The sequence below is a fragment of the Heterodontus francisci genome, chromosome 9 (genome assembly GCF_036365525.1).
Source record: "Heterodontus francisci isolate sHetFra1 chromosome 9, sHetFra1.hap1, whole genome shotgun sequence".
Classification (NCBI taxonomy): domain Eukaryota; kingdom Metazoa; phylum Chordata; class Chondrichthyes; order Heterodontiformes; family Heterodontidae; genus Heterodontus; species Heterodontus francisci.
In genome coordinates, this window is record NC_090379.1 from 49,499,514 (window position 1) to 49,523,405 (window position 23,892).

At 41.9% G+C, this 23,892-nt stretch overlaps 1 protein-coding gene across 1 annotated transcript in view; it reads left to right on the forward strand.

Annotated features, from left to right (window-relative positions):
- Positions 1–23,892, forward strand: part of tdrd9 (tudor domain containing 9) — a 174,151-nt gene that overhangs the window by 114,691 nt on the left and 35,568 nt on the right. The window contains 4 exon segments of the mRNA XM_068038305.1: positions 1,114–1,214; positions 3,490–3,663; positions 9,402–9,519; positions 10,049–10,258. Of these exon segments, the coding sequence (XP_067894406.1) occupies positions 1,114–1,214; positions 3,490–3,663; positions 9,402–9,519; positions 10,049–10,258 (603 nt within the window).

Sequence of the window (23,892 nt, forward strand, 5' to 3'; positions counted from 1 at the left end):
CCCCAATTATATGTTACGACTGAGGTTAGAGGAATGCACTGTCTTTCTCTGGTTTGTAATATGGAAGTATAAATATCTACCCTTCTAAAATAACCGAACACACATGCATGCAAACACACACCAGATAAAGAAAAATGAAAAAACTGGCTCTGCAGAGATCAACTTTAAAAAAAAAAAAAATTACTTTGGCCAAGTTATTAGCAATTCTTGAAGATAAAGGATAAAATATAGAATGTTCCAGATGGCCTTTGGTCTGGTGTGCAGGTACACATAGACAGTTGTCACTGGGATCTTTCTGCAGCAGTTCTGTTCAGGAGACATCAAGGAGTAGTTGTGTAGGCTTTCCGGGAGAATTACTACATCAGTGGTTTCAGCTATCACACTGGATTCTCAGAAGACTTTTCAAAACAGGTGAAAAAGGATAAGTTCTCTCTCAGCAGGCCATGCACCAACTGAACGTTCAAGCCCCAAGTCCGAAAGCCAAAAACTCTTGACCACCATAAATCTAGACATGTAACTTCTCTGTAGACAACTCCTATAGCCAGCAAGGCTCTTTATGTTTATTGAGCTTCATTATCTCGTCCAGTAAGTTTTTTTTTAAATCCCAAGTGTCCTTCTTATAACATTTAAAAAAAAAACAAGTCCAGCATCTCAGTCTTTCAAATGAACCAATTTTCACGATATTTTAAACATGAGTTCTCAAAAAATATTAATAATGGAAGCACCCCCAGACAAATTTCAAGAATTACACAACAATTTTTCATGTTTTAAGACTTTTATTGTAACAGCTAAACTGAAAGAAAGATTAGGTTTGTTTCCTAGCCTTGTGAGTTAATTAATTCCAGTCAGGGCTGCGAAAATTATGCTGCAATTGACCTCCTTGCTCCTGGGTTAGGTAGTGGTAAATTGTCTGAGCTGCCTGTTCCTTACCTATATCTCGCAATCTCTTAATGAGTAAAATGCACCAAAACATTCTAAATCCCACTTATTATGAAGTGGTAATTGGTGAAATTGTTTGCCGCTGCTAAGAATTAAACCTCCAGCTGCATTCCAAAATGAGCACCACAATCAGTTCTGTTTCTGAAACCGAATTCTGATCATCTTGTGCTACAGGTGAGGAATGTCCCACCTTATGGATTCCTGTACTACAAGCAGCTGCAGTCCCTGTTCAGACAGTGTGGTCAAGTCAGAGCTATTTCATTTGATGGATCAAAGTAAGTTGCATTTAGCCTGCTGATAATTTTATTGATGTGTTTTATATGAACTGCATTTCAACAATTTTTGATTAGTTTCTAAGTTTCGTTGTCATGATGCCAGTGTATAGATCACTGTCTTGCCTATCTAAAATGGTACTAATGTATAAATAAATTCACATTGCATCAAGAAAATAAAATTTCAAATTACAAATGAGTTCCAGATGAAGGATAAATGAAGGATAGTGAGATGCAAGATAAAATTTACAATTTCACTCTTAATTCCGTTCAGCAATTTCAGTGTTTGTATTAAATATATAACTGCAATATTATTATAGCCTTTGATATTTGCTGTATCAATTAGTGCTGTGGCAGTGAAGGAGTTCCTGCCCCATTAAAGTAATCTGCCACTGTAATGGGCAGCAAAGGTTTTTTCCCCCTCTTTACCTACTGCTGCATTGAGGTAAGAATGGAAATGTTTGTTTAGATCCATTATTTGTATTGCTATTTTCTAAATTAAGTCTCAATAGGATAGATATTCAGATTGTTGAGTCTAATCTCAGTGTAGCTGGCCGCTCCCACTTTGACACCAAATATTATCTGATTCTTTAACTAAACTTTTCCTGTTAATGCCAAAAAAATCTGGAATTGGTGTTGAGAGCTTGGCAGCAACGATGTCCTGGCACCAAGCTGCTCTAAGAACATGCCAGCATCGATTGGCATCTAGCTGCAACAAAATGCACTGCATCCCTCTGAGGATTAAACACTCTAAACAGCAATATGTAGCTGTCTTAGCACAGGAGCTCAAGAAAACTAAGTCTCTAGTCACCTGAAGCGTGTCGCTGAGGCCTCCCTGGTACTGGGAGCTTCAGCCTTCACGCCTATGGGGTCATTACAAATATAATGCAAGAACTAAGTGAAAATGTCTTTCCAAAAAGACTAAGATCCTCAAAATTATTGGGAAAAATAAGTCTGAAGAAAACGGATTTTTCTGAGGGGTTTTTTCTTCTGGTATCTTGGTATCTTCAAAGTGTTCTTTTTCTTTAGGACCCAAATGAGGGGCTTATAAGAGTTGATGCACATTGTCTTTAGATGTTTGTTTACAATTGGGAAAAGCTTGTTTTATGATCTGAAGGCCAATGAGAAGAATATAGTAGTCAGAAACTCAGAGCCATGTTATTTGAAAAGCCTGGAAAATTTGAATGAAAGACCCGTCCGGTCAGATTACGTGAAATTGTGTTCAAATGCAGCTTAACGGTTGGCCTGTGGTCTGAAAATTTATGAAGTGTATTGGAAATAGTCATATTGCAGCATTTAATATTGGTACGTCTGTAGCTGACATGGTACATAACATAATACATATAGGGCTGGATTTTGAAGAGTCCTTGACGTTGGGATCCGTGGCGGGGGGGGGCGCCTGAAGATGGCCCCGGATAAGGCCGCCACAGTCCTCAATGCTGGCAGGGCCCGGCCACAATCAGCATATGCAAATTTGTAAAATTAGTATAGATTTGCATATACTTAACCATTAACCTTGATATCCCGCTGTGATCTTCGGCCCGGCGGCTGGCACTCCTGTGTCTTCGGATGTCTGTCTGGGAAGCGCGGCACAACACTGGTGGGGAGGGGTGGGGAGTAGGTAAGTTTCTGTGTGCTGGGTAGGGGTGGAAGACGGGTTCAAAGTAACATCATGGGTGTATGGGATAGTAGGAGGGGTTGAAGTTTGCAGTTTGGGGGGGATGGATGCAGGTCAGATGGAGAAGATAAATCTTTTGCAAGGGGGAAGGATAAATAATTAATTGTTATGGGGGGGGGGTGGTGTGGGTGAGGGGGAAAAGATGTATTTATTTATTTTCATTTAATGATAGTTCAAATATTTAAAGTTCCCGGTAGGGCTGACAGCCCTTTAAAAATGACATCAGCGCCCGCCCACTTCACATGATCAGAGGGGGGATTGTCCTGGCTATTTAAATGAGCCACCACACTTGAAATTGTGGTGGCTCTTTGGCGGGCGGGCCGTCTTTTTCTCAGGTTGATAAAATTCAGCCCATAATGTGACAGGAAATAACTTGCCTATTATGGGAATTCCAGTAAAAATATATATTTTACCCGGACGGCTGGCAGTGGACAACTATTTGAGCGAGGCTTATGTTTGGAGAATATCTAAGAACTAGATTGAACGATGCAGACTTTTCAAGCAAATGCTGAAAGACTTAAAATATTTTTTTGAAAATGGTTATTTGTCAGTTTAACATCCTAGTTTGGCACTTAATAAGCATGTCTTTATCAAAAATAGGGGCTTTGTTGAATTTGTGCAAAATCCAATAAAAAGAACAGAGATTCATCCTGCAGTATACATGGCACTGAAGATGGCCCAGCGACGTATTCCCTTACAGTTAAATGTTCATCCTGTGGAGGAGATTGAAGTATTGATTCAAGGACAAACTAGTACAAGCTTACGAAGCCCACGGTAATGGCCTTTTAGCTGGTATGGTACGAATAGTATACATTTCTCTCATAAGCTTTGTAAATAAAAATATTGGAACATGAGTAGAAGATGGAATTTACAGTAGATTTGTGGAAAGTTCTGACAACTTGCTTGATTAGAGGATGAGTCTGTACGCAGGTGCTCTTATGCTATTGCAACATTATTAGTCTCTTGTTAGATTAGGATGTGGAACTGTGCGAAATTGCAGAGTACTGGGTACCTGTAGCATATTCTTGACAGAGAGCTGATTGTGTTAAAATGTTTGACTGGGAGTTGGGATAGTTGGACCAACGAGGTCAGGGCAGACATTGAATTTGGAGCTGGGGTTGCCACAGCCAGTGAGTGGAAGGCATTTTTTTTTTAAAAGACATAAACACCGCTGGGTGTATCGTGATAGGAGGAACCATAAACAGGGTCAGTGGAAGTTACTAAATTGTATTTAAAACTTTACAGCGGCAAAAGACAGCACGCAGAAGCCAGGATATTTGGGGGAGAAACAGCAATGGGACAAAATGACACAAGTGGAACAGGCCTGGAACTACAACCATGTCAGGTGTAGGAACATTCCCATTTGAAATGCTTATATGCGCAGTTTACATTATAAATATTGACAAAAATATTGCTCATATGAACATATGAATTAGGAGCAGGAGGCCACTCGACCCCTTGAACCTGTTCCGCCATTCAACAAGTTCATGGCTGAACTGTTTACTCCACATTTCCACCTAACCCCGATAACCTTCCACCCCCTTGCTTGTCAAGAATCTGTCTACCTCTGCCTTTTGAGGAAGAGAATTCCAAAGACTCACGACCCTCTGAGAGAAAAAAGTTCCCCTCATCTCTGTCTTAAATGGGCAACCCCTTATTTTTAAACAGTGACCCCTAGTTCGACATTCTCCCACAAGGGTAAACATCCTTTCCACATCCACCCTGTCAAGACCCCTCAGGATATTATGTTTCAATCAAGTCGCCTCTTACTTTTCTAAATTCCAGTGGATACAAGCCTAGCCTATCCAATCTTTCCTCGTAAGACAGCTCACCCTGTCTAGTTCAGTAAACCTTCTCTGTGCTGCCTCCAAGCCCTTAACTTCCTCAAATAAGACCAGTACGATACACAGTACTGCAGATGTGGTCTCAGCAATGCCCTGTATAGCTGAAGCATAACCTCCCTACTTTTGTATTCAATTCCCCTTGCGATAAACGATAACATTCTATTAGCTTTCCTATTCACGTGCTGTACCTGCATTCTAACCTTTTGCGATTCATGCACTAGGACACCCAGATCCCTCTGCATCTCAGAGCTCTGCAATCTCTCACCATTGTGATAATATGCTTTTTTTATTCTTCCTGCCAAAGTGGACAATTTCCCACTTTCCCACATGAAACTTCATTTACCAGGTCTTTGCCCACTGACTTAACTTAGCTATATCCCTTTTGTAGCCTCCTTATGTCCTCATCACAAGTTAGTTTCCTACCTATCTTTGTGTCATCAGCAAATTTAGCAACCATACCTTTGGTCCCTTCATCTAAGTCATTTATATAAATTGTAAAAAGTTGAGGACCCAGCACTGATCCCTGTGGCACACCACTCATTACATCTTGCCAACTAGAAAATGACCCATTTATGCCTACTCTGTTTCCTGTTAGCTAACCATTTTTCTATCCATGCCAGTATGTTACCCGCTACACCATGAGCTTTTATTTTCTGCAATAAGTTGGTTAAAGATGATTTCCCTTTCACAAATCCATGTTGACTCTGCCTGATTACCTTGAATTTTTCTAAATGCCCTGCTATAACATCTTTTATAATAGAAGGCAGCTCACCACCACCTTCTCGAGGGCAATTAGGGATGGGCAATGAATGCTGGCCTAATCAGCGATGCCCACATCCCATGAATAAATTTTAAAGAAAAGCTTCTAACCTTTTCCCTAAGACAGATATTAAGCTAACTGGCCTGTCGTTTCTTGCTTTCTGTCTCACTCTCTTTTTGAATAAGGGAGTTACATTTGCTTTTTTCTAATCTAAAGGAACTTTCCCCGAATCTAGGGAATTTTGGAAAATTAAAACTAACGCATCAACCATCTCACCAGCCACTTCTTTAAACACCCTAGGATGAAGTCCATCAAGACCCAGGGACTTGTCAGCCCGCAGCTCCAACAATTTGTTCAGTACCACTTCCCTGGTGATTGTAATTTTCTTAAGTTCTTCCCTCCCTTCCACTTCCTGACTAAAAGCAAATACTGGGATGTTACTTGTATCCTTAATAGTAAAGACTGATGCAAAATATCTGTTCAGTTTATCTGCCATCTCCTTATTATCCATTATTAGTTCCCCAGACTCACTTTTTATAGGACCAACTCTCACTTAGTTAACTTTCCTTTTTTAAATATCTATAGAAACTCTTAATATCTGTCTTTATATTTCTAGCTAGCTTTCTCTCATACTCTAATTTTACCTTCTTTATCAATCTTTTAGTGCTTCTTTGCTGTTTTTTATATTTTATCCAATCTTCTGACCTGCTTCACATCTTTGCGCAATTATAGGCTTTTTCTTTAAGTTTGATACTACCTTTAACTGTTTTAGTTAACCATGGATGGCGGATTCCACCCTTGGAATTTTTCTTTCTCGTTGAAATGTATCTATTCTGTGTATTCTGAAATATTCCCTTAAATGTCTGTCACTGCATCTCTGTTGACCTATCCCTCAACCTGATTTGCCAGTTCACTTTAGCCAGCTCTGCTTTCATGTCCTCATAATTTCCCTTATTAAGCTTAAAATACTAGTCTTGGACCCGCTCTTCTCTCCTTCAAACTGAATGTAAAATTCAAATATATTATGATTTCTGCTACCTAGGGGCGCCTTAACTATGAGGCCATTAATTAATCCTATCTCGTTGCACAATACCAGGACTAGTAAAGCCTGCTCTCTGGCTCCAGAACATATTGTTCCAAGAAACATTCTATGTACTCCTCATCTAGGCTACCTCTGTCCATCTGATTTTTCTAGTCTGTATGTAGGTTAAAATCCCCCATAATTATCACTGTACCTTTCTGACAAAAAGCATGACAACAGGAAGCTTGTTTGTGGCCAGTATGTGCCATTTTAGGAACACAGGCACATAGGAAATGAGAGTGGGAGTAGGCCATTCGGCTTGTCAAGCCTGCTGCACCATTCATGGCTGATCTTCCACCTCAACGCCATTTTTCCACACTGTCCCCATAACCCTTGATGCCTAGAAATATCTAGAAATTTATCAATCTTTGTCTTGAACATGCTCAATAATTCAGCCTTCACCAGCCTCTGGGGTAGAGAATTCCAAAGATTCACCACCCTCAGTGAAGAAATTCCTCCTCATCTTAGTCCTGAATGGCCATCCCGTTTTTCTGAGACTGTGTCCCCGAGTTCTAAAACCCCCAAGCCAGGGGAAACATCCTTTGATTCTACCCTGTTGAGCCCAGTAAGAATTTTGTATGCTTCAAAGAGACCATGTCATTCTTCTAAACTCGAGAGAATGCAAGCCCAGCCTCCTCAATCTCTTTCCATAGGACAATCCCACTAGTTTGGTGAACCTTCATTACACTCCCTCTGTGCAAATATGTCCTTCCTTAGATAAGGAGCCCAAAACTGTACACAATATTCCTGATGCAGTCTCACTAAGGCTTTATACAATTGCAGCAAGACACCTTTACTCCTGTACTCAGATTGTTTTGCAATAAAGGCCAATATGCCATTTGCCTTCCCAATTGCTTGCTGCACCTGTATGTTAGCTTTCAGTGACTCGTGAACAAGGACACCCAAGTCCCTTTGGACATCAACGCTTCCCAATTTCTCACCATTTAAGAAATACTCTGCGTTTCTGTTTTTCCTACATTATATTCCATCTGCCATGTTCTAGCCCACTCACTTAACCTGTCTGAATCCCCTTGAAGCCTCGTTGCATCCTCTTCACAACTCGCGTTCCCACCTAGTTTTGTGTCATCAGCAAACTTGGAAATATTACTTTTGGTCTCCATATCCAAATCATTGATGTAGATTTTCAATAGCTGGGGCCCAAGCACTGATCCTTGTGGTACCCCACTAGTCATAGCCTGCCAACCTGAGAGTGACCCATTTAGTCCTACTCTTTGTTTTAGATCTATTAACCTATTCTGAATCCCATGTGCTCAAATTTTGCTCACTAACCTCCTGTGTGGGATCTTTATCGAAAGCCTTCTGAAAATCCAAATACATCACATCCACTGGTTCCCCCTTATCCATTCTGGGATTTACATCCTCAGAAAACTCCCAACAGTTTTGTCAAACATGATTTCCCCTTCATAAATCCATGTTGACTCCGCCGAATCCTACCATTATTTTCTAAGTGTCCAGTTATCACTTCCTTTGTAATAGGTTCCAGCATTTTCCCTACTACTGATGTCAGGCAGACAGGTCTCTAGTTCCCTGTTTTCTCTCTCCCTCCTTTCTTAAATAGTGAGATTACACATGCTACCTTCCAATCTTTAGGAGCCATTCTAGAATCTGTAGAACTTTGGAAGATGACCACCAATGCATCCACTATCTCTACAGCCTCCTCTTTGAACACACTGGGATGTAGATCATCAGGTCCAAAGGATTTACAAACTTTCAGTCGCATTAATTTCGCCACTGCTACTTTTTTACAAATACTAATTTCTTTCAGTTCCTCATTATCGCAAGTCCCTTGTTTCTCTGGTATTTCTGGGAGGTTTTTTGTATCTTCCTCTGTGAAGACAGAAACAAAATAATTGTTTAGTTGCTGTGCCATTTCCTTGTTTTCCAACTATAAAATTCTCCTGTGTCTGCCTGTAATGGGCCCACATTTGTCTTTGCTAAATGTGCCTTTTTGCATACCTCTAGAAGCTTTTACGGTCTGTTTACACACTGCTTGCTCGTTTAATTTCGTATTCTATTTTCCTTTTCTTTATCAGTTTCTTGATCTTCCTTTGCTGAATTCTAAAATGCTCCCAATCCTAAGCCTTACTACTTTTTTGGCAACTTTATAAGCCTCTTCCTTTGATCTAATGCAATATTTTAACTTGTTAGCCACGATTGGATCACTTTTCATGTTGGGTTTTTGTGTCTCGAAACAATTTTGAAGATTTTTGATGGTTTTATGCAAAAATTGGGTGGGCTTAGATTCAGAACACATCAATTCTGCTTGAAAATTCTCATGACTAGTTGAGTCTTCTGTTGTATGTCTTGCCTTGCAAATAGTGTGTGTATATGTATTTTTTTAATTCTTTCTTGGGATGTTGGCATCACTGATAAGGCTGACATTCATTGCCCATATGTTGTTACCTTCAGGAAGGAAGGTGGTGGTGGGCCGCCAGTGGCTTTCGAAACAACTGAGTGACTTACTAGGCCACTTCAGTAGGCGGTTAAGAGTGAAGCAAATTATTTTGGGACTGGAGTTACACTTAGGCCAGACTAGTAAGGATGGCAATTTTTCTTCTTTAAAAGACATTAATGAATCAGTTGAGTTTTATGACAATCAAACAGCTTCATGGGCACTTCCATGGTATGTATGGAGTATAGTTCAAATTGAAAGAGCCAATGACTTAATACTTAGCAACTTTCAGCACCATTTTTATCATTATTTGGGGTAATGACTACCAATGGTATTGTATTTATTGTCAACCCCTAGATCCCCTGAAGGCATTAACTGTCAGCCACACTATAACTGGTTATCTCATTGATGCAGGCTTTGCGTTGACTATCAAAATTGGACTGTTCAGCTGATGCCTGAGGAAAAGTCGAGAGGTCCGTTGGAGTTGCCTTGTAATCCTGTTCCACATTTTTTCACCATGAATGTCACTGAGGTATTGCAAAAATCTGACCATGAAAGGAATGGTTGAGGCAAAGACCAATACTTATGTCACGGAAAATATTTCAAGGATAAATATTTGAAGCGGATCAAGATGAAAGGTTGTGGGGGGGGGACAATGTGAGGCAGTTGGATTAGTTTTGGATTGCAAAGAGCTAGCATAGACACGTTGGGCTGAATGGCCTTCTGCGCTGTAAAGTTTTATGGTTCTAGCTTGCAACACTATAGCAGAATTGGAATACAGTTCCACGTTGAAATGAGGCTGATTATTTTTTTGCAGTATTGTAGAAACCTTCATAATACTGTATTTGATGGAATGCTGTTGAAAAAATTAATATTGATTAACATTTTGCCAGCTAGTGCAATGTTAAAACCATTTTGCAATTTGGAAGTGTTAGGCTTGACTATAATGCTTTCAGCATGTCTATAAATTATAATTTCAACTACAGTGTTTGACTTGATGTTAGTTGCCTAATAATGGTGTGCGTTAACATTAATGAATGATTTAGTTTTTTTCCCTTCAGGTTGTTGAAGTTGGACACTTTTGGGGTTACAGAACAGATGGGAAAAGCTTGTGCACACTAAGCAAATTGATGACTGAAATTAATCAGCTGAAGTTGACACCACTGACTGTAGAACCATGTCCTGATTTTTGTCTTGCACCATTCACAGATTGTAGCGAAACCCATTATTACAGAGCTAAAGTCTTGCAAGTCTCTGGTGATTCTGCTGAGGTAAGAGTTTAACTTTTGTAACCATTGCATCTTTCGCTCATTGCCCATGAAATATTGATATAATAGCATCAGTTTTTTTTTATATTAGCTTGGCTTAGGTGGTAGCACTCTTATTTTCAAGCCAGATGGCTGTGGGTTCAGCCCCACTTTGAATTTGGCATGTAATCTAGGCTGACATTGCAGAGTAATATTGAGGAAATGCTGCATTGTTGGAGGTGTCATCTTCCAGTTGAAATGTTTAAACAGAGGTTCCTGTCTCTCTGCTGAGATAAATGTACAAGAAAATTTGCTACCCAGGTTTATAGGGCTGTTAAGGAGGCATATGGTGTGTTAGCTTTTATTAGTAGAGGGATCGAGTTTCGGAGCCACGAGGTCATGCTGCAGCTGTACAAAACTCTGGTGTAACCGCACCTGGAGTATTGCGTGCAGTTCTGGTCACTGCATTATAGGAAGGATGTGGAAGCTTTGGAAAAGGTGCAGAGGAGATTTACTAGGTTGTTGCCTGGTATGGAGGGAAGGTCTTACGAGGAAAGGCTGAGAGACTTGAGGTTGTTTTCGTTGGAGAGAAGGAGGAGGAGAGGTGACTTAATAGAGGCATATAAGATAATCAGAGGGTTAGATAGGGTGGATAGTGAGAGTCTTTTTCCTCGGATGGTGATGGCAAACACGAGGGGACATAGCTTTAAGTTGAGGGGTGATAGATATAGGACAGATGTCAGAGGTAGTTTCTTTACTCAGAGAGTAGTAGGGGCGTGGAACGCCCTGCCTGCAACAGTAGTAGACTCGCCAACTTTAAGGGCATTTAAGTGGTCATTGGATAGACATATGGATGAGAATGGAATAGTGCAGGTCAGATGGTTTCACAGGTTGGCGCAACATCGAGGGCCGAAGAGCCTGTACTGCGCTGTAATGTTCTAATTCTAATTCTAAAATCCCATGGCGTGATTTGAAGAGCTGAGAGTTGTGGTGTCCTGGTTAACATTACTTCCTCAAACAACATCACCAGAAACAAATTAGCTGTTTGACACTTCAACTGCACACAAATTGAAACATGCTTGGCTGTGTTCCAACAATGACTGCACTTTGGAAATAATGAATTTCCTGTGAAGTACTTTGGGATTATCTGAAGATCTGAAAGGTGTTACATAAATGTAAATTTGTTGTTTCTTGGTTACCTGGACAGAGTGCATTCAAAGTTTAGTTCCGTGGAGGATGCCTCATAATTATTGACTGACAATCCACAAGTTAATAATACAAGTTACCTTTAAGAATGGATATTTGGTAACTGAATGAATAATTTCTTGTGTTGTGTGCAATGCTTTAAAATAATTCAGTGACCTGTTTTGCTTAAAATGCAGGTCATATGTTGTAGTCCCTAAGATTTCTTCAGTTTTTGTTTTGTGTTACTTGCTTTTTTTCCTTTGCTTCCCTCCCACTTTATAGACTGCTAATGTTGCAGATTGGTCTCGGATATTTGCAGTGAGAAAGCCACTGAATTCAGAGAGTGTAGCTAAAGGTGATAGCATACTCACAACCCTGAAAATTAAGGAAATTCTCAGTGGCTTATGGAAGTAATTCTTGATTCCAAAATGATTCATACTCCTCTCCCTCTCTCTCCCACTCACCTGATCATTCTTATTTTGTCTTTTTATTTTGCTGCAAGGTAACCTGTTTAGAACCTAAGAAATAAGAGCAGGAGTCAGCCATTCGGCCCTTCGAGTCCACTGTACCATTCAATGAGATTGTGGCTGATCTACTTCAACACCATTTTCCTACACTATCCCCGTAACCCTTGATTTTTTTAATAAGTATAAATCTATCAATTTCAGTCTTGATCATACTCAACGACTGAGCCTCCACAGCCCTCTGGGGCAGAAAATTCCAAAGATCCTCCACCCTCTTCAGTGAAGAAATTCCTCCTCATCTCAGTCCTAAACGGCCTGCCCTTTATTCTGCGACTGTGTCCCCTGGTTCTGGACTCCCCAGTCAGGGGAAACATCCTGCAACAACCCCGTCAAGCCCTGTAAGAATTTTTTGTTTGAACGATATCACCTCTCATTCTTCTAAACTCCAGGGAATAAAGACCCAGTGTATATAATGTTTCCTCATAGGACAATTCCTCCATCCCAAGAATTAGTTTGGTGTACCTTCATTGCAGTCCTGCTATGGCAAGTATATCTTTCCTTAGGTAAGGAGACCAAAACTGCACACAATACTCCAGGTCTGGTGTCACCAAGTTCTATATAATTGCAGTAAGACATCTTTACTCATATACTCAAATCCTCTTGTAATGAAGGCCAATGTACAATTTACCTTCTTAAATGCTTGCTGTACCTGTATGTTGGCTTTCAGTGACTCATGAACAAGAACAGCCAAGTCCCTTTAAACTTCAATACTTCCCAGCCTCTCTCCACTTAAGAAATACCCTATATTTCTGTTTTTCCACCCAAAGTGGATAATCTTTCAGTTCTCCACATTGTATTCCATCTGCCACATTTTTGCCCACTCGCTTAGCCTCTCCAAATCCCCTTGAAGTGTCTTTGCATCCTCCTCACAACTCACACTTCCACCTAGTTTTGTGTCATCTGCAAACTTGGAAATATTACTTTTAATTCCCACATCCAAATCAATGAGATAGATTGTGAATAGTTGGGACCCAAGCACTGATCTTTGCGGTACCTCACTAGTCACATCCTGCCAATTCAAAAAATGACCCATCTATTCCTGCTCTCTGTTTTCTATACCTTGACCAGTTCTCAATCCATGTCACTATATTCCCCCCAATCGCACGTGCTCTAATTTTGTTTACTAAGCTCTTGTGTGAGACCTTATTAAAAGCTTTCTGAAAATCTAATACACCACATTCACTGGTTTCCCCTTCTCCATTCTGCTAGTTACACCCTCAAAAAAAAACTCCAACAGATTTGTCAAACATGATTTCCCTTTCATAAATCCATATCGACTCTGCCCAATCCTACCATTATTTTCTAAGCGTCCTGTTATCACATCCTTTATAATAGATTCTAGCACTTTCCCGATGACTGATTCAGATAGGGAAGGGTGGAGGTTTGATGTGCAGATGCTTCCATAGTTGCTTTGTGCGAATAGTGGAGAAAAATCTCATCTAATTATCTTGTTCCGAGCAGCATCCAGGATTAAGTTGCATGCCGTGTCTATTTGTTTTTGTATTTTGATTGCTAGAAATATTGCAGCATTTCTTTACAAGTACAGAAAATGAAACGTACCTTTTTCATACAAGTAAATAAGAGAAATTCTCACTTTTTAAAAAATGCTTTACTGAAGGTTAGGTTAGAAATTACACTGAGTTGCTAGTTAGCATGTCGAGCAGGATGAAGCAGACCGGCATTACTATTCTGTAGATCGGGACTAGTGTGAAGCAGGTCAGGAGCAGCTGATTGGTGAGGTTTTTTTAAAGTAGTAAGTTTAATAGTTTAATAAATAGAGACATGGCAGGGCAGCTCAGACTGGTGGAGTGCACATCCTGTTCCACTTGGGAACTACAGGACTTCTCTCTCGTCCTGGACAACCACATGTGCAGGAAGTGACATCAGCTGCAGCAGCTCGAGCTCCAGGTTTCAGAACTTGAGCATCAGCTGGCATCACTGGGGTGCATCCATGAGGCTGATTGTTTCGTGGAAAGCATGTTTATAGATATGGTCACCCCACAGTTTGAGAGTATGCAGGCAGAGAGGGAATGGGTGATCGCCAGGCAGTCAAGAAGGACCAGGCAGGTAGTGCAGCAGTCCCCTGATTGCAGCTCACTCACCAACTAGTATTTCGTTTTGAATACTGGTGAGAGTGATCGTTCCTTTGGGTTGTGTAGCCAGAGTATACACCACAGCACCACCACTGGCTCAGCTGTACAAGGGGGCTGGAGGAAGATTGCAAAAGCAATAGTGTTAGGTGATTCTATAGTTCGGGGAACAGACAGCCATTTCTGCGGCTGTAGATGCAAATCCAGGATGGTATGCTGCCTCACTGGTGCCAGGGTCAAGGATGTCGCGGAGCTGCTGCAGAGCACTAGGGGGGAGGGCAAGCAGCCAGCAGTCATGGTCCATATTAATACCAATGACATAGGTTGAACAAGGATCTGGATCGGCGCAGGCTTGGAGGGCCGAAGGGCCTGTTACTGTGCTGTAATTTTCTTTGTTCTTTGAGGGATGAGGTCCTGCAGGCAGAGTTCAGAGAGCTAGGAAAGAAACTAGCTAGCAGGACCTCAAAGGTAGTAATCTCCGGATTATTCACGTACCACATGCAAGTAAGTATAGAAATTGGAGGAAAGCGATAATAAATGTGTGGCTGGAGAGATGATGCTGGAGGGAGGGCTTCAGATTGGGTTCAGTTCTGGAGGAGATAGGACCTGTACAGGCTGCACAGGTTGCACCTGAGCAGAGCTGGGACCAATGTCATGGTGGGGCAATTTGTTTTGGGGAGGGACTAAACTAACTTGGCAGAGCTATGGGAACAGGAGGTAATATTAGTGAGGAAAACCAAGGTGCACAGAGAATTGGGAGAGACAGATGGCACTAGAGTAGGCAGTACTATGGAATTAGATGTGGGTCAGTGTAAGAGGGAATGTAATGAAGTCTAAATTAGGTTTACTGTGCAGGTATACGAATGTGCAGAGTGTGGTAAGTAAGGTTGGTGAGCTGTAGACGCAGATAGCCACGTGGAAATATGCTGTGGCAATAATGGAGACGCGGCTCAAAACAGGGCATGACAGAGACACTAAATATTCCTGGATACAAGGTGTTCAGGAAGGAAGGAAAGGAGGAGGGTAAGCTCCATTGATTAAGAAGGGCATTACAGTGCTGGAGAAAGAGAATGTCCTAGAGGGGTCAAGGACGGAATCTATTTGGTTAGAGCTAAGAAGCAATAGAACTACCATTACATTGCTGGGGGCATTCTAAAGGCCACCCACTAATGGGAAAGGATATAGAGTAACAAATTTACAAGGAAATTACAGAGAAGTACAAGAACTATAGAGTAGTTATAATGGGGGACTTCAGCTATCCTGATAGAGACTGGGATGGTCTTCGTATAAAAGGCACAGTGCCACGTGCTCGTGAGCAGAGGAATAGGAGGATTGAACACGTGGCGAGAGAATTGGTGCAGGAGGGTGGGCATCAGATTTCTGAGGCATTGGGACCTGTTCTGGGGCAGGTGGGACCTGTACAAGATGGACGGATTGCTCCTTCGCAGGACCGGGACTAACATCCTCGCTGGGAGATTTGCTAGTACTGTTGGGGATGATTTAAATTAGTTTGACAGGGGGTTGGGAACCTGAGAGCGAGCTTAGATTAGAGGGAAGCAAAACTGATAACCGGAAATAAAAAAGTAGTAAGCGTGATTAGAAGGCAGATGAAACAAAGGAAAGCATCAAATAGGATCAGAATGAGCAATAATGTTAAGACAAAGTTACGGGCACTCTATCTGAATGCACGCAGCATTTGCAACAAGGTAGATGATTTGAAGGCACAAATAGAGGTAAATGGGTATGATTTAATTGCGATTATGGAGACGTAGTTGCAGTGTGACCAGGACTGGAAACTGAATATTCAGGGATATTCATCATTTAGGAAGGAGGTGGGTAGTGCTATTAATAAGGAACAAAATCAGTACATTAGTGAGAGAGGGTCTTAGATGGAAGGAGCAAGATATATAATCAATTTGGGTGGAGCTAAGAAACAGCAAGGGGCAGCAAACATTGGTGTTGGGAGTTGTTTATAGGCCACCAAACTGTAGTGGTAATGTTTGGCACAGTATAAATCAGTAAATAAGAGCTGCATGTAGTATGGGCAGTAATAATGGGCCACTTCCAGTTTAGATATAGACTGGGTAAACTTAATTAGCACTAATGCTGTGCAGGATGAATTCCTGGAGTGTATACGAGATGGGTTTTTATTTATTTATTTAGAGATACAGCACTGAAACAGGCCTTTCGGCCCACCAAGTCTGTGCCGACCATCAACCACCCATTTACACTAATCCTACATTAATCCCATATTCCTACCACATCCCCTCAATTCCCCTACCACCTACCTACAATGGCCAATTTACCTATCAACCTGCAAGTCTTTGGCATTGGGAGGAAACCGGAGCACCCGGCGGAAACCCACGCAGTCACAGGGAGAACTTGCAAACTCCGCACAGGCAGTACCCAGAATCGAACCCGGGTCACTGGAGCTGTGAGGCTGCGGTGCTAACCACTGTGCTGCCCAATGTACTGGAGCAGTACATTGAGGAACCAACTAGGGATCGGGCTATTTTAGATTTAGTATTGCATAATGAGAAAGGGCTAATTAATAAGCTTGCTGTAAATGGTGACCACAATATGATGGAATTTTACATTAAGTTTGAAAGATATAGTTTATTCTGAAACTAGGGTCTTCTATCTGAACAAAGGAAACTATGAAGGTATGAGAGACAAGTTGGCTATGGTGGATTGGAAAATACATTAAAAGATTTGACGGTAAATAGGCAATGGCTGTTATTTAAAGAAGTATTACACGGTACATTCCTCAACAATTGTACATTCCTCAACGACACAAAAAAACCCATCAGGAAAGGTGAATCAACCGTGGCTAACAAAAGAAGTTAAAGCTTGCATTAGATCAAGGAAGTGGCTGATAAGATCGCCAGTAAAAGTGGTAAGCCTGAGGATTGGGAGCAATTTAGAATGCAGCAAAGAAGGACCAAGAAACTGATAAAGGGAAAAGAGAATATGAATGCAAGCTAGCGATAAACATAAAGGCAGACTGTAAAAGCTTCTTTGGGTATGTGAAAAGGAAAAGATTAGCAAAGACAAATGTGGGTCCATTATAGGCAGAGACAGGAGAACTTATAATGGAGAATAGGGAAATGGCAGAGACACTAAACAATTACTTAGTCCCTGTCTTCCCAGAGGAAGATACAGAAATACTAGGGAACCAAGGGGCTTGTAAAAGCGTGGACTGAAAGAAATTAGTATCAATAAAAAGGTACTACTTGAAAAAATAATTGGATTGAAAGTTGATAATCCCCTGGACCAGGTGAGCTACATCTGAGTATTGAAGAAGGTGGCTATAGAGATCGTGGATGTATTGGTGGTTATTTTTCAAAATTCTATTGATTCTGGAAAGATTCCTGCAGACTGGAAAGTAGCAAATGTAACCCCACTATTTAAGAAGGGAGCGAGAGAGAGAACAGAGCTGGTAGTTTGACGCCAGTAGTAGGGAAAATTTTAGAATCTATTATAAAGGAGGTGATAACTGGACACTTAGAAAATAATGATATGATTGAGCAGAGTCAACCTGTATTTATGAAAGGGAAGTCCTGTTTGACAAACCTGTTGGGAATTTTTTTGAGGATGTTACTTGTAACATAGATAAAGGAGAACCAGTGGATTTGGTGTATTTGGATTTTCAGAAGGCTTTTGAAAAGGTCCCACGTAGGAGTTTAGTAAACAAAATTGGTGCATGTAGGATTGTGGAGAATATCCTGCTATGGATTGAGAATTGGTTCATAGACAGTAAACAGAGAGTAGGAATAAACGGGTTATTGTCAGGATGGCAGGCTGTATACTAGTGGGGTACCACAAGGTTAAGTGCTGTTCACAATCTATATAAATGATTTGCATGTGGAGACCAAATGCAATATTTCCAAATTTGCTGATGACACAAAAGTAGTTGGGAATGTGAGTTGTGAGGAGGATGCAAGGAGGCTTCAGGGGGATTTGGCCAGGCTAAGTGAATGGGCAAGAACGTGGCAGATGGAATAAATGTGAAGTTATCCGCTTTGGTTGGAAAAACAGAAATGCAGAGTATTTCTTAAATGGTGAGAGGTTGGAAAGTGTTGATATCCAAAGGGACCTGGGTGCCCAGTAACTAAAAGCTATTATGCAGGTGCAGCAAGCAATTAGGAAGGCAAATGATATATTGGCCTTCCTTGCAAGGGGATTTGAGTACAGAAGTAAAGATGTCGTGCTGCAATTGTACAGAGCCGAAGTGAGACTGCACCCGGAGTATTGTGGACAGTTTTGATCTCCTTATCGAAGGAAGAATATACTTGCCATAGAGAAAGTGCAATGGAGTTTCTCCAGATTAATCACTGGGATGGTGGGTTTATCTTATGAGGAGAGATAGCAGAAACTGGGCCTGTACCCTCTAGAGTTTTGAGGAATAAGAGGTGATCTCATTGAAATTTACAAAATGCTTACAGGGTACATGTGGATAGGATGTTTCCTCTGGCTGGTGAGTCTAGAACCAGGTGACAGTCTCAGAATAAGGGGCAGGTCATTTAAGACCTTGATCAGGAGGAATTTCTTTACTCAGAGGGTGGTGACTTATGGAATTCTCTACCCCAGAGGGCTGTGGAAGCTGAATTGTTGAGCATGTTCAAAACAGAAATTGATAGATTTCTGGATACTAATGACATCAAGGGATATGGGATTAGCACGGGAAAGTGGCCTTGAGGTAGATGATCAGTCATGATTGGTTTGAAGGGGGGAGCAGGCTTGACAGGCAGAATGGCCTACTCCCCCTATTTCCTATATTCTTAGGCAGAGAGGGGCAAGAGTTTTTGGAGTGTGTTTAGGAGAATTTTCTTCAGTATGTTTCCAGGAGGCATTGCTGGATCTGGTTCTGGGGAATGAAATGGATCAAATGACAGTAGGGGAGTGTTTAGGGGACTGTGACTATGGCATCATAAGGTTTAGGTTAGCTATGGAAAAGGACAAGGCACAATCCCAAGTAAAGATAATTAATTGAGGATACCCTCCATCGTGTTGTATAGCACTATCACCATGCTAAATGGGATAGATTTCAAACAGATCTAGCAACGCAAAACTGGGCATCCATGAGGTGCCGTGGGCCATCAGCAGCAGCAGAATTACACTCAACCATAATCTGTAACCTCATGGCTTGGCATATCCCCCACTCTACCATTACAATTAAGTCGGGGGACCAACCCTGGTTCAATGAACAGTGCAGGAGGGCATGCCAGAAACAGCACCAGGCGTACCTCAAAATGAGGTGTCAACCTGGTGAAGCTACAACACAGGACTACCTGCGTGCCAAACAGTGTAAGGAGCATGCGATGGATCTAAGCGATCCCGTAACCGACGGATTAGATCTAAGTTCTGCAGTCCTGCCACATCCAGTCGTGAATTAAACAACTAACAGGAGAAGGTGGCTGCACAAATATTTCCATCCTCAGTGATGGGGGAGCCCAACACATCAATGCAAATGTTAAGGCTGAAGCATTTGCAACAATCTTCAGCCAGAAGTGCTGAGTGGATGATCCATCTCGGCCTCCTCCTGAAATCCTCAGCATCACAGTCTTCAGCCAATTCGATTCACTCCATGTGATATCAAGAAATTTCTGAAGGCACTGGATACTGCAAAGGCTGTGGGCCCTGACAACATTCTGGCAATAGTACTGAAGACCTGTGCTTCAAGAGTTGCGGCGCCCCTTGCCAAGCTGTTCCAGTATGGCTACAACACTGGCATTTACTTGGCAATGTGGAAATTTGCCCAGGTATGTCCTGTACACAAAAAGCAGGACAAGTCCAATGCAGCCAATTACTGCCCCATCAGTCCACTCTCGGTCGTCATTGAACTGATGGGAAGGTGTCATCAGCAGCGCTATGAAGCGACACTTGCTTCGTAGTAAGCTGCTCAGTGACACTCAGTTTGGGTTCCGCCAGGGCCACTCAGCTCCTGACCTCATAACAGCCTTGGTTCAAACATGGACAAAAGAGTTGAACGTGAGAGTGACTGCCCTTGACATCAAGGCAGCATTTGACCGAGTATGGCATCAAGGAGCCCTAGCAAAACTGAGGTCAATGGGAATCATGAAAACTCTCCGCTGGTTGGAATTGTACTTAGCACAAAGGAAGATGGTTGTGGTTGTTGGAGGTCAATCATCTCAGCTCCAAGACATCTCCTTAGGAGTTCCTCAGGGTAGTGTCCTCGGCCCAATAATCTTTAGCTGCTTGATCAACGACCTTCCTTCAATCATAAGGTCAGAAGTGGGAAACAAAAACAAGAAATGCTGGAATCACTCAGCAGGTCTGGCAGCATCTGTGGAAAGAGAAGCAGAGTTAACGTTTCGGGTCAGTGACCCTTCTTCGGAACTGACAAATATTAGAAAAGTCACAGATTATAAACAAGTGAGGTGGGGGTGGGGCAAGAGATAACAGGAGACGGTGCAGATTGGACCAGGCCACATAGCTGACCAAAAGGTCACGGAGCAAAGGCAAACAATATGTTAATGGTGTGTTGAAAGACAAATCATTAGTACAGATTAGGTATGAATATCCTGCGGGTTACCATTGACTCGAAACTGAACTGGAGTAGCCATATAAATACCGTGGCTACTACAGCAGGTCAGAGGCTAGAAATCCTGTGGCACGTAACACACCTCCTGACTCCCCAAAGCCTGTCCACCATCTACAAGGCACAAGTCAGGAGTGTGATGGAATACGCTCCACTTGCCTGGATGGGTTCAGCTCCATCAACACTCAAGAAACTCGACACTATCCAGGACAAAACAGCCCGCTTGATTGGCACCCCATCCACCAACATTCACTCCCTCCACCACTGACGTACAGTGGCAGCAGTGTATACCATCTACAAGGTGCACTGCAGCAACACGCTCCTTAGACAGCACCTTCCAAACCACCTGGAAGGGCAAGGGCAGCAGATGCATGGGAACACTCCCACCTGCAAGTTCCCCTCCAAGTCACACACCATCCTGACTTGGAACTATGTCGCCATTCCTTCACTGTCGCTGGGTCAAAATCTTCTGTAGACACAGAGATAGTAAAAGGATGGTAAAAGGAGGAGTGGGTTGATTAGGGACCTTAAAGGGGACTTATGCATGGAGGCAGAGGACATGGCTGAGGTACTAAATGAGTAGCTTGTATCTGTCTTTACCAAGGAAGAAGATGTTGTCCAAGTCATGTTGGAAGAGTAGGTAGTTGAGATGCTGAATGGGCTAAAAATTGATAGAGGCAATATTAGACAGGTTGGTTGTACTTAAACTTGATAAGTCAACATGACTGGATGAGATGCATCCAAGGATATTGAGGTAAGTAAGAATGGAAATTGCAGAGGCAATGGCCATAATCTTCCACAGGTGTGGTGCTAGAGGAGTGGAGAATTGCAAATATTACACTCTTGTGCAAAATCAGGTGCAAGGACAAGCCCAGCAACTACAGGCCAGTCAGTTTAACATTGGTGGTAGGAAAAATTTTAGAAATGATAATTCAGGAAAAAAATTAATACTCACTTGGACAAATATGGATTAATTCAGGAAAACCAACATGTATTTGTTAAGGGCAAATAGTGTTTAACTAACTTGCTTGAGTTGTTTGATGGAGGTAGCAGAGAGGGTTAATGAGGGCAATGCGGTTCATGTGTAAATGAATTTCCAAAAGGCATTTGATGAGGTGCCCCATAACAGGCTTGTCAGCAAGATAAGAGCCCATGGAATAAACTGGACAGAGGCAGCATGGATATGAAATTGGCTGAGTGACTGGAAACAGAGTAGTTATGAATGGTTGTTTTTCAAACTAGAGGAAGGTATATAGTGGGGTTCCCCAGAGGTCAGTGTTGGGACCCCTGCTTTTCTTGATATATATTATTGACTTAGACTTGGGTGTAAAGGGCACAATTTTAAAATTTGCACATGACACAAAACTTGGAAGTATTGTGAACTGTGAAGAGGATAGTGATAAACTTAACGAGGACATAGGCTGATGGAATGGGCAGACAAGTGGTAGCTGAAATTTCATGTAGAAAAATGTGAAGTGATTTATTTTGGCAGGAAGAACGAGGAGAGGTGATATAAATTCAAGAGTACAATTGTAAATGGGGTGCAGGAGCAGAGGGACGATGGGCTGAAGAGCAGCTTTCTGTGCTGTAACTGTTCCATGATTCTATAAATAACGAAACTCATTCATTCACAGTAGGTGGAATTATGTGACTGTACCCCTGGGACTCCAGCCCACCTCATTGGCTAGATACCCAATCAAGTCAATTTTCATTGAATAGTTATAAGAGGCAGAAGGATGTCATTCAGCCCATCGTGTGCATGCTAGCTCTCTGCAAGAACAACTGAGTTCATCCCCATCCCCTGCTGTTTCCCTGTAGCTATGCAAATTTTTCTACTTCAGGTGATTATCCAATTCCCTTTTGAAAGCCATGATTAAATCTGCCTCCACCATGCTGTCCAGCAGTGCATTCTAAATCCTAACCAGTCAAAGCGTAAAAAAAGTTTTCCTCATGTCGCCTTTTGTTCTTTTGCCATTCACCTTAAATTGGTGAATCTGGTTTTAGATCCTTTAGCCAATGGGAACAGTTTGTGCCTATTTACTCTGTCCAGACCACGCATGATTTTGAACACCCTATTAAATTTCCTCTCAACCTTCTCTTTCAGGAGAGCAACCCCAGGTTCACCAATCTAACCATAACTTCTACGATTTGTACTCTATGTCTCTGTTTATAAAGCCCAGGAGCCCATTAGCTTGATTAATCACTTTCTCAACATGCCCTGTCACCTTCAATAATTTGTGCACGTATACTCAGAGAAGCCTTCAGTCGTCTGAGGCAAAGAATGTTTGACAACAAAGACCTTAAACCTGGCACCAAGCTCGTGGTCTCCAGGGCTGCAGTGTTACTGGCTCTCGCTCTCTCCCTCCCTCGACAGAGGACTCGTGCAGCCTTCTCTTACCAGCTAAACAAGTTTGCAGGTGTGCACTGGTCCCCAGTGCGAACTGCAAGACTGAACTTCAATCACAGATTTTACATCCAACCCACAGCCTGTTACTGAATTCCATCTATTAGTTAAAACCTTTCCTCCTTAATTCTTTCTCTTCCTGTGTCTCTATTTGTGTGTGCTACAGGGGAATGCAGTAGGATCTGGACAAATCCCTGCAAGCAGGAGTGTCCCAGAGGACAAAGGGAAGACTAGCTAAGAATACTCCCCCATAGTCAGGAGAAAAAAGAACCAACCATCCACTAAAAGGAAAAGCCCCCTCATCAGGGCCATGAAAAGGACATGTGTGGATCCACCCACTGCTGACTCTCATGAGCAGAACTCCAAACTGGAGCTAACTAAATCTAACCCAACCCCTGCAGGAACAAAGGCACCCTAGGCAGTCATGGAAATGTGAAAACTGCAAACCTCCCCAAAAATCACATGTTTATTGGGATGCCTATTCCCAACGTATTGCAGTCTGATGGTGAAGAAACTTCAAACCCCTTTGTGCCGGGCATAACAATCTCAGACCCACCTCAAGAAAACGGGCAGCTTAAAGCAGCACTGCTCTAAATGGAAACTGTAACAATTTTTAAGATTTCTGAATACAGTTTTCCTGTATTGTCTCCTCTTTCTATTTTTATAATGAAATGCTCCCCTAATTTCGCATTTCATTCCGTTGGATGTGAAGGTGTGATGGAAACTACATCTGCCAAAATGAGACGCATTAATTTCGTCCTATGGAACATTATTTTTGAACTGTTTCTGGACATTGAAATAACTTGTTTAAAAAGACCACAGAGCAGTGGCTGAAAACATGGCTGCACATTTGCATTGTAAAGAACACTGACATGGAGAGACAATGGGAGTAT